This window comes from Harmonia axyridis, chromosome 2, assembly GCF_914767665.1.
Source record: "Harmonia axyridis chromosome 2, icHarAxyr1.1, whole genome shotgun sequence".
Taxonomy (NCBI): Eukaryota; Metazoa; Arthropoda; class Insecta; order Coleoptera; family Coccinellidae; genus Harmonia; species Harmonia axyridis.
In genome coordinates, this window is record NC_059502.1 from 34,673,576 (window position 1) to 34,686,211 (window position 12,636).

Sequence of the window (12,636 nt, forward strand, 5' to 3'; positions counted from 1 at the left end):
ATTTAGATGTTTGTGAATGTAGAAATTTCACATCGTTTAAATTCGATTCAGATGCTTGTGAATGTAGAGATTTCACATCGTTCAAAATCAATTCAGATGTTTGTGAATGTAGAAATTTCACATCGTTTAAAATCAATTTAGATGTTTGTGAATGTAGAAATTTCACATCGTTTAAAATCAATTCAGATGTTTGTGAATGTAGTGATTTCACATCGTTCAAAATCAATTTAGATGTTTGTGAATGTAGTGATTTCACATCGTTTAAAATCAATTCAGATGCTTGTGAATGTAGAGATTTCACATCGTTTAAAATCAATTCAGATGTTTGTGAATGTAGTGATTTCACATCGTTTAAAATCAATTCAGATGTTTGTGAATGTAGTGATTTCACATCGTTTAAAATCAATTTAGATGTTTGTGAATGTAGAAATTTCACATCGTTTAAAATCAATTCAGATGTTTGTGAATGTAGTGATTTCACATCGTTTAAAATCAATTCAGATGCTTGTGAATGTAGAGATTTCACATCGTTTGAAATCAATTCAGATGTTTGTGAATGTAGTTATTTCACATCGTTCAAAATCAATTCAGATGTTTGTGAATGAAGTGATTTCACATCGTTTAAAATCAATTTAGATGTTTGTGAATGTAGAAATTTCACATCGTTTAAAATCAATTCAGATGTTTGTGAATGTAGTGATTTCACATCGTTTAAAATCAATTTAGATGTTTGTGAATGTAGAGATTTCACATCGTTTAAAATCAATTTAGATGTTTGTGAATGTAGAAATTTCACATCGTTTAAAATCGATTCGGATGTTTGTGAATGTAGAGATTTCACATCGTTTAAAATCAATTCAGATGTTTGTGAATGTAGAGATTTCACATCGTTCAAAATCAATTCAGATGCTTGTGAATGTAGAGATTTCACATCGTTTAAAATCAATTCAGATGTTTGTGAATGAAGTGATTTCACATCGTTTAAAATCAATTTAGATGTTTGTGAATGTAGAAATTTCACATCGTTTAAAATCGATTCAGATGTTTGTGAATGTAGAGATTTCACATCGTTTCAAATCAATTCAGATGTTTGTGAGTGTAGAGATTTCACATCGTTTAGAATCTATTCAGATGACTTGTAAATGTAGAGATTTCACAATTCATTGTTTACATGGTATGTAAATGTTGAGATTTTACATATTCATTGTTCATGATAGATGTCACATCCACCGTTTGAGAGATTTAGGTGATGTACATATATCATTCGGGAGGCTTAGATGAGAAAATGTTATAGTTTTATTTAAACCATTCAGAGGTTGAGATTATGTTAACTTTAGACATTTTGATAACATACTGTCTGTTTTAGATTGGATAATTTTAGAGATTTTACATACCACACCTAGAGGATTGGAGCATGTAGATTTGGAGATTCTACATACATTACTTGGAGCATGTAAAATTGGATGTTTCACATTCCACATACATAACCCAGAAATTTAGATATTTTGAGAGTATATATTCATCATGCTTGATGACAAAATTTGGAGAATTATTTATTTCACCAAACTACAAGAACTCCGGTATGGTAAGATTAGTGATTATCATTATTTCAGGGTTTCTTTCATGCTTGCTGTGCTGTGTTGTGTGTTTGTAATCTAGGAATATTATAGGATTCAAATACTCATCATACCTGTACAATGGCCATACCTAACTCAACCAATGAATACATAACAGGTATTCATTGCAGTGCGTGATACCGCTTTTGAAGTAAGGTGCACATGTACGAGGTACTGCTGGAAAACTTGGAAGTCCTGTTTCGAATTGTATCAGATCGCTGTGCGTCTGAGGCAATTCAGAAGCATGAAACAAAATTTGATATGTTATACCTGGTAGTAGACGATATTAGATGTCTCAAGAGAGCATTCAATGCACAAAAATCTTAAAATACATAGTATAAATATTTTTGTTCCATAAATCCTGAAATTGAGATGACAGCCAAAGGAAATCGAGGAAAACCATTGGTGGAAAATGATAGTGATTCAGATTCCATCATTTCCGAAGTGCAGAAAATAGGTTTCATGCAATATGATGAAAAAGGGAATTGTCAGAACCAACGTAAGTTCCTTTCATGCAATTAATAGTTGCCATTTCCTTGATTTCAGTTGACTAGAGCAGTATCGACGAGTGATACCTAAGAGACTAGATGAAAGATGCTAGAGAAATTTTAGAGACATTAGACGAAACCCCCTTTCGAGATATTAGAGATTTAGAGATCTGAGAGAGGAGAAATTGTCGACATTAGTTTTATGAGAATATTTTTTTAGATTGAATTTTAGAGATTTAGAGTATGAGAAAACCCAGGTATATGAAAATTAATTCTGCTCACAGAGGTAATTAGAGCTAAGAGAATATTTTTCGAGCTTAAATTTTAGAGATTTAGGGTTTGAGAAAACCCAGGTATATAAAAATCAATTCATATTACAGAGGTAATTAGAGTTAAGAGAATATTTTTGAGGTTAAATTCTAGAGTATGAGAAAACCTAGGTATTTAAAAACAATCCTTGTTACAGAGGAGAAGTCAAATTGGAGATCTGCATCGTCGATCTAAGATCTGAGCTTTTTGACAAATGATTTGTTGGAAGTCAACGAGTAACCAAACTTGGTCAGAGGCCAACAAATCCAATAGGAGTAATTGGGTACGAGACATTATCATAAACAGAATTGACGAGAATTATCACAAGAAAATTTTCAATATCCGAGACCCTGTTAAAGTAATTAAAGGTTTGAGGTTCTCCAGGATGTGCGAGTTAAATGTGACACACACTTCAGGTAAGAGCTCGCTTGTACTCCATCAAAATGGAAAAACACGAATCGGTCGATGATTTCTGTGAAAGATTCGACTCGATAGTATGAAAGTATGAAGCTTGTGACGATGTGATTGAGCTTACTGCTCAAGAGATGAGATCTGCACTTTATCAGACTGTATTACCAGTCATATCCGAGTTACAAAATGCAGATCTGATCAGGAGATAGACCTCAAACCAAGAAATTAATTTAGACGAGATCAAAACCCTCATCTCTCGATTAGAGAGATTAGAGACTGAGAAGAGGTCTGAAATTAAAGAGTAGATTCCAAAAGTTCAACGGGTGCATAAACTAAAAATACTACCGTTGTAACAAAAAGAGAAACTGGTCAACTGATTGCAATTCGAGGCAACCGAATAAGTGGTTCTGCTATGGTTGTGGGGCAATCAAGAACAATAAGAAAGAGGATTGCCCTAACAATGGTGGCACGAACGAGACTAGACCCGTTCAATCTAGAGAAAAGAGTGGATGTAGGTTGAACAAGCCACTTTGTACTATATTTAAGCACATTGTAATTGTGGTTGGAATCTCAAATAAATTGAAATTGAAAATTGAATTGAATTAACCCTGAATAATGACAAATAGGCCGGCATTCAACAAAACATTGAAAATGTGAGTTGAAATTGATCATTTTATTTTCGGTTTACTAAGAAGATTTTGAAAATTGAACTAAAAATAAAAACTATTAGACCTCAAATTCCACCAAATATCAACTTCTTTGGTTTTTTTTTGCATGGTAGTGTAGTTTTAACATAATTGATTCTCTTCCGAAACAACTCAAAGATTTTCTGAAAAATCTAAAAAGCACTATAGCTCACTAATCATCCAATTATTGCGAATAGTCTCTAGTATGACCCCTTCAAAGAATCACATCGAATTATCAAACACTCTGGAATAGTTTGAAGTAATCATATCTCATTTAAATTAATTTGAAGATTAATTGATAAGAGTTGTTTTTCCTCCACGACTTCGTGCCATGTAAATTCCATGAAAAATATTTCACCAAGAAAAACCTGATATACGTATCAGGTGATAAATCAGAGCACCAAATATTTCAGGATTATTCATTGATACACGCTTTTATATTTATATACTATACAACACTATGTGATAACTAGCAATGGTGCAGGGAAGCTATACGTCTATTGCATAAATTATGAATCAACTCACATTAAAAAGAAAAACTTTCGGTATATTTCGCCAATCTTCATTGCAGAATTTACTCCATACTTCATAAAATAATATTTGTTTACCATCATCCAGAATAAGCTGCCCATGCGTTGAGGGTTCGAAATATCCCCAAAATATCAAAAACAGTATGGATTTTTTTTTAGGATTTTTTGCAACTGAAACACAATTTTAAAATTCAATTAAAATAAATTGTATTCACTCAACGATTGTTAGTAATAGATCCAACTTATAGCAGTGCATTAGAATAAGATCACAATTCACAGTGACAGATGATATACATATGTTCTGCTCTGTGTCTCTACAATCTACAATGTGAGGGTTATGTCAATATTATAACGAGCGTTCATTTGAATTCGTGGTCAAGAGTGCTGTGGAGAAATTTGAGTTGATTTTCTGTGACAACGATTAGCGCTTGTAAAGTATATCTAAAGTCACTTGAACTAATCCATGAAAACGCTTGGCCAGATGTCCCTTTGAAGTGGATACCGCGATCCGCTAAATACCGGGGTTTATTTGAAAGTATTGTAAGACAATAAATTCACTTGCGCCAAAGGAATTTCAGAAAAATTCGACAACCCTTGTATAATCGAAATATTTTGGCTTCCTCCAAGTGACTTTGGATATACTATGCCATATCACTATTATTATTATTATTTGAACTGGGGTCGTTTTGCTTCGGTGAGCCTTCCGGGAACTGCGACCATGCAGATCTTTTGTTCACTACCCTACTCATTCATAGAAACCCAGGGAGGTCGTCAACGACGTTAATAAAATTGACAACCTCCCTAGGGGCCTTGGCCATTACCTCTCTGGTATCCAGGACCGGCTTGCCCATGTGAATGGTTCTTAGGCCAGCCAGCTCTGGACACTTGCATATCAAGTGTTCAGAAGTTTCTACTTCCGATCCACAGAGCCTGCAAATCTCGTCTGCTGACTTACCCATACGGTACAAATGATGTTTGTACCGACAGTGCCCCGTCAGCAGTCCCACCATCACCCGAAGCTCCGCTCGTGACAGCTTCAGGAGTTTTCTGGTGTAAGTAGGTGAAATCTTCACGAATTTCTTTGCCTGAGCAAGTCTAGGAGTGTTAGTCCAGTGGATTGTCCTACTGTTCAACTCCCATAGTTGGACCGCAGCTTTGTATTGGTCTTTTCCTAACCCACAGAAAGGCTCAGGTCCAGCAGGTCTTAGCCTAGATGCACTTTTTGCAAGCTCGTCCGCTCTCTCATTTCCTTCAACACCACAGTGCCCTGGTACCCATAGTAGAGTCACCTTGTTTCCTCTGGCCAGTTGCTTTATGGTGTTACGGCACTCCCAAGTCAGCAGAGACCCCTGACAACACGATTCCAGGGATCTCAGCGTGGCTTGGCTGTCCGTGGTGATGTAGATATGCGCCCCTTTAAGGTTCATTTTGAGACACTCCTGGGCGCATACATAAACAGCCATTATCTCGGCTTGTAGAATCGAGGGCTCACTTCCCAGGGCTTTAGAGATCCTCAGTCAAGGTCCATATATCCCAATGCCGGTGCCCTTCTCTGTTTTTGATCCATCTGTAAACCATATGGATGACTTTTTGTCTAGACGATTTATGAAACTTATTGCACTATGACGGTCATTTATAACCGTTTCAAAGGGCGTTTCAAAATCGTAGGTGGTTGGCATAATATCTGATGGTTTTGCGAGGAGGTTTGAATCTAGTTGATTCAGTATCCTCATATGTCCAACCCAGTTCCCAGGAAGGAGCTTTCCATTATGGGAAATCCTTATTGCTTCGAGCAGGCTACATTTCCTTACATGTAGGTGTAAGGGAGGTAAGTCTAGTATGACCTCCAGCGCTGCCGTAGGAGCTGTGCGCATAGCTCCTGTGACACCAATGCACGCCAGCCTTTGCATTTTCTGCAACCTGATGCGTGTGGTGACCTCCTCGGTTTTTGTCCACCATGCTAGAGATGCATAGGTGACAATAGGGCGTACCACCGCTGTGTATAACCACAGTACCATTTTCGGTTTCACTCCCCATGTCTTTCCAAAGAGTCTTTTGCATGCCCACATAGCCGCCGTGGCTCTGGAAAGAGTCTTATCTATATGTTTCCCCCAGTTCAGTTTACTGTTCAGGGTAACACCTAGATATTTACACTCACTAGAGAAGTGCAGTGTCTGACCATTTAAGACCAGAGCTCTGAGGTCGAGATTCCTTCTTCTAGTGAACGGGATTATTGATGTTTTCGAGGGGTTGACAGTAAGCCCCTCTTCCCCGCACCAATTTTCAATAGTTTTGAGAGCAAGTTGCATTCGGCTACTTATTGGGCCCACATGCTTGCCTCTAACCGTCACCACTATGTCGTCGGCGTAAGCCTGGACGTTAAATCCGCCTGTTGTAAGCCTCTCCAAGAGGCCATCCATGACCAAGCTCCACAGCAGGGGTGATAGAACCCCTCCCTGAGGGCATCCCCTGCACGTCAGCACAGTCACTTCGGTTTCTCCCAGATAGGCTGTAACGGTTCGTCCTTTCAACATAGCTGATATCCACTTAACAGTGGAGGGTTCTATCCCTTTCCTTTTGGCTGCATTGCATATGGAGGTATGTAGGGTATTGTCAAAGGCCCCTCCGATATCACCGAACATTGCAAGCAGAATCTCCTTTGCGTTGAGGGTGCCTTCCACCTCTCTAAGAAGATGATGAAGGGCGTCTACAGTAGATCTACCCGCCCTATAAGCAAACTGTTTGCTGTGGAGTTTTACACTGCCTCGTATGTTGTTGTCAATTATTTTCTCCATGGTCTTCAGGAGAAAGGAGGTGAGGCATATGGGTCGATAGGATTTAGGCTCTGGGGAGCCTTTTCGACCCTCTTTGGGTATGAATACTACCCTCGCCTCCCTCCATGATTTCGGGATATAGCCCCTTGTAAAGCTGGCCTTGAAGAGCTCAGTTATCGGGGCTATAAGTACTTCAACACCTTTCTGAAGCATGGCTGGAAAAATACCATCCATGCCTGCTGATTTGAAGGGCTGAAAGCTCTTTATCGCCCATTCAATTCTTTCTGGTGTGAATAGTCTACCAGCTTTCTGAGAATCCCACCTGGTGGGGTTGTATACTTCCCCAGCGGGGGCCCCATCTTCACTGGTAATCTGCCTGGAGCCAGGAAAGTTAGTCTCTAGTAGAGCTCTTAGGCTCTCTTGAGGATCATTCGTAAATTCCCCACATGGCTTCTTTATTTATGCCATATCACTAACATTTATTTACATGCTTCGAATCTGGGAAGAATATGGTACAAGCTAAGCGCTACTCACACTCACAGAAAATCAACACTAATTTCGCCACAGCACTCTTGACCACGAATTTTGATGAACACTTGTTATATAATAGCGTATATGCTTGTGAGCTACAATTATTATACAATTATTATCAATTTACATAGTGTTATAATTTCCAACAAATATTATAACGATGTTCTTATTATTCTCTTGACCTCTGATTCACAAAAATATCTCTGACAGTTTAATGAAGTGAATGGTGTCTTCTATTTCTTCCGATGTATCAGTTTATTTTCAATTTCTGAATATTTATTAGGATATACGAAATTTAATGATAGGGGGAAGGAAGGGATCAGTTTTAAACGAGGACACCTTTGAACAATTGCCATCATTGTTTTCCATAAATATATATAATTTGAACTTGGAATTGTTCAAAAGATACTAAACAACCCGCGGCCACATGCGTTTAAAAGCTCAGTTCGTTGAATGCTAAGATAACATACGTATGCTCTGTTTTGTGAGGATCTGTTGTAAAGCTGAACGAGTGTTGTCTAGTGATTTATACAAAAAGTACAGAAGATGCATAATGTCTCAGAATTTTTAGTTTGAAAATATATTGAAAAGAACTGTAAACGTAGTTTTTGAATTAGGGATATTCATTTTTCCTGGAGCTCGAAGTCGTCGACACATTCATGAACGGTGAACCACCTGGAAGAATTGGTTTTCTGGAAGTGGCTGGATAGCATCAAAATTCTTCTTGAATATAGATATTCATAAGAAATGTACCAAACAAGATCCAATTATCGTTATCATGAAAACCATAAAGATCACCCACTTTCAATGAACTCCTTATATTACTCGAAAACTCACGAATGCCTTGTTGAGTCACTATAGAATTCTCATCTTTTCAAAGCCATCTAGTAGAAACCGATTGGACTTATACAACGCGAGATACAGATAACTAAACCATCTATTGCAGAAAAAATGGATTTCTTTTTTACACCTAATATGTATAATAATAAGAGAGTTTATTCAGAATATTACATAAATAAACTCTATTGTACTGTAAAGTTTAATTTAAAATTTTAACTGTGCACAGCAATCAACATAACAATACAACAATTATAAAGAACAATCATTTCAAGTTTCGCACAAAATTTCCTGTAGATAGCGTAGTCATGGCTATTTCAAACAAATATCTAAAACTGAAAACCTTATATTGCAGTTTCAACAGATCCGACCGATTGGAAATTTTGCGCTTATACATACAGGCTGTTTGATGTTCGAGTGCCTATCAGATTTTTCTGGAAGAGCCTATCAAAAATCTGAAAATTCGGAATATAACATTATGCCTGATTTCCTATTTAGCTGAAATATTTCCGAAGCTCAGCGCTTCCAGGAAATGAAAAAAAAAATTCTTTCTCGTTTTATTTATACCAACTGACAAAGAAACTGCATCACCCAGAAGGAGCTGTTCAAATTTTATTTTTTTTGGTGAAACATAGATAGTATACCAAGGAGTAAATGATTGAAATATTGGGAAAAAACGAAGGGTTTACAATTGTCTTTAATAAATTTGTTAATAATGTGTTTGTCCACCGCGATTACCTATACACTCCCCAACACGTCTCAGCATTGATGCAATAGGATGGGCTATTGCTTCTTGAGGGATACTATCCCAAGCTACCTGTATTTCATGTCTCAGAGCCGCCAGAGTACGTGGGGGAGCGGAAGATCGGGGGATCTAGGCGGCCATTGCAAAAGATTCACATGGATGGCTTCGAAAGAGTTTAAACTAACTCAGGCAACATGAGGTCGGGCATTATATTTCTGAAATATTGGATTCTCGAACGAACTGAGGTAAGGGAGAATATAGGGCTCCACTATTTCTTGAAGGCAACGCAGCGCTGTCATGTTACCTCGACTAAAGACTAAAAGTGACCTAATTGCATGTGCAATAGCAACCCATACCATAACGCTTACTGTCCGGTGTACATGACGCTCAACATCAAACTGAGGTTCACGTATTTCTCCCCGACGTCGTCTAACTCTTCTTCGGTCATCATGTGCACCCAAGGAAAAGACGACCTGGTGCATTCAACATTCCAATGTTGACGTTCTCTGCACCACTGTAACCGTTGCCGGCGACGCTCAATCGTCAAAGATAACACAAGATGGGGTCGATAATGCTGCAGTCCAAAAGACCTTATCCGGCGGTAATCTGTTCGGATAGTTACAGGATGGCCTTGTTCTCTTAACCATTCATAAGCCAAAGATCGATTTGTCGCATATCGTTTTCTATTGGCCATAAGTCTGAGACGTCGATCTTGAACTTCATTTGTGTCCCTTCGTACGTCCGGTGCCTACTCTTCTTAGATTTTGGGCATTATCCACGCTTGACAACATCTCGTAACAGTAGTTGGATTTCTGTTCGTACAGTTAGCGATTTCTCGAAATGATAACCCCACCTCCCGTAGACCAATAATTCGACCTCTTCCGAATTCACTTAGCTAAATTCGGCGTACAAGTGCTCTAGGCATTTTAACAACAACTAAACATCGATTTTGAATCTCCTCGAACAGCTGGTTTGTTGTAAAATTTAAAAAACTTTAGAAACACGACTACAATTTTTAAGTAACAAAAATTGTTCACATGAAAAACCTTTATCACACGATATAAAATGAAACTTATTTCACAGCATTCAGACAATTTTTCAATTCTGGAAAAAGTACCTCGCAACCTCAGAATAAAGAGTTTTATGCTCAAACCACTATGCCACCGAGGAAACTGAAAATTCTCCGCAATGAGGAACCAATTATCCCAGAATCGAGTGTTAATATGCCTTCGTTCGCCATCATCAGCGTCCACGTCCCACTCTGTGATGTCACCAGCGTCGTAGAGTTCTTAAAAGTATTGTATCCACCTATCCTCATTTATGCTCTTTATTTCTACGTTTTCATTTGTTGATTTTTTCAAACCTCTTAAGAGTTTCCATATCCTCTTTTGTGAACCATTCATGTCATGTTCCATGTCTGTGCTAAACTTCCACCAATATTCGTTTTTAATTCCGCGAATTCTGATGTTAACCCCGTTTCCTACTGTGACTTAGTTTTGATATGCCTTTCTTGTCCGTTCACTTCTGGATTTCAAGAAACAGCTACTTCTGAGTGTTGCATTTTCTTCGTCAGCTAGTATATTTGATATTATGCAGATTTTCATTCGCAATCACTCCTTCCTCAAATTTTTGCTTCAATTCTAATTATTTTTAAAATATTCCAAAAAAAAACCATGAAGGGGAGAAAATTTCCATAGTAATTATATTTTTACTGTGAATATCCTGTGCGTAATCTGGATTCACATTTCCGATGTAGAATGATGTATGAATTTGATTATTCAATTTCCATGATCATATTGTTACGTTTTTCGGTTGATTAAATCGGTACTTCTGGCTGACACTAATTTATTTCAGGTACACAACTATAAATAACTATTTACAGATGATTTATTTCAACTATTACACTAATTTATTTTCACTACTACATTAATTTATTTCTACAACTTATATCTAATTTCGGTCGCACTGTTCTGCTCTGCGGCTTCGATTGGTTATGTACCGCTGGCATCTCTCTCTAGAAGCGTCTTGGTCTTTCTATCGAGCTCTCGGTGCGTCCGGTACCTTCTAGAAAGAGGCAGTGGCGTAGGACTCGCGAATTCGTTACAATATAATACTGGACTGTAATAAATTGAACTCTGACCCAATAGTTGGCGCAAAATTTAGATTTAATTATGAAAACGAAAGAAGTACTTGCATAAAACTCCCTAGATCTCTAGATGATGTGACAGAGTGACTGATGTGGACTGCTAAAAGGGTCTAGTTGATGTTAGCTGCTGATGACCACGTCTAGAAGAACGCTCCGTAGAGTCCATAAACTTATTGTAACTATTAGATGTAGAACATCCATACATAAATTGTACTGTAAGGTACTGGGTTTTGTGTTTCGACCGACCATAAGATTTTCCACAATTTTTATTGAAGTAAATCTATAGAGTGCGCGCCAAAATTATGGAACAAATTCATTTTCTCAGAAGAAAAGTATTTGGCCATAAAATCCAAAAACAGGTCAATTTTTGTTTCACTTTTACCAAATTTTTATGCAGTTTTGAAGAATTTTTGCTGTACCCTGTGCCATCCCCATCAACACTCTAAATTATCTTTGGTCTTTGTATCTTCTTTACAGGCGTGCAGAAATGTTCAAGAAAAAAATTTCAATGCAAAGAAACGTACTAATAACATACCCACTTAAGATCATAACTGGAGCGCAGTGTTTCACTCATTCTATAATTATTCACGTCAGGGGCTTGAAATTCAAATTCAAATGTATTCATCAGGGGTTGAAAGTTAAAGGGGTTGAAAGTTGTGCATGAACAAATCTGTAATGGTCGACTTTCATTCGGAGACAAATTTCATCAGGTCTCAAAGTAAATGAGCCATGACAAAGTGCACATACTGAAAACCTCTTTGACCTTGCCAAAAAATTACCACATGACCCACATTCTCTATTAAAAAAAATTGGGGGTCGATGGGGATGGCACAGGTTGCAACAAAAATCCTTCAAAAATTCATAAAAATTTTGTAAAAGTGAAACAAAAATTGACCTGTTTCAGGATTTTATTGCCGAATATTTTTTTTTGAGAAAATGAATTTGTTCCATAATTTTTACGCGCACTGCCGCACTGTATATACAACTAAACAAGTTACAATTTACAAAATTTACTCAACTAGCTAATGAAAACTATGAATCAGTTTCACGCACTATTACCAACAAAATACCGACTCGAGAATGTTCGATGAATTTGGTGACTAAGACCGATGACCGACTGTAGGATCTTTACTAACCACTTGGCGACAAGTCCAATATTTTATATATATATTATATATCGATATCTTTGGGTAATGGCAGCACTCAAGCATCAAGAGCTCTGATCAAAACTTAACACTTATCGCTTAACTCATAACTCTGATGAAAATATATTATTTTTGAAAACAGTGGCAAAAGCACTTAATCGAATGATAATGAAAGATATGCTTCTGTGCCAATTATTATCATGTTCACCATTCGGAATAATAAAAAGGAATTAACACAATCGTCCTTTTAACTAGTTTTTTGCTCTCGTACACAGGCGCACACTCAACCGTTTAAGAAGCTGCGCAAGTTCGAGGGTCTTCTGACTAATACTAGAACCACTCACGTTAATACAGAACACAAGACACATTCTACTTCAGATAAGTTAATCGAGTTTACGCATAGGGTATTTAGAGTAAA

The 12,636-nt window shown here is 37.4% G+C and overlaps 1 protein-coding gene across 1 annotated transcript in view; it reads right to left on the reverse strand.

Moving 5' to 3' along the window:
* Nucleotides 1–12,636, reverse strand: part of LOC123672142 — a 42,880-nt gene that overhangs the window by 29,374 nt on the left and 870 nt on the right. Inside the window, exon 2 of the mRNA XM_045606133.1 lies at nucleotides 4,036–4,211. Within this exon, the coding sequence (XP_045462089.1) occupies nucleotides 4,036–4,211 (176 nt within the window). The remainder of the gene's footprint in view (nucleotides 1–4,035; nucleotides 4,212–12,636) is intronic.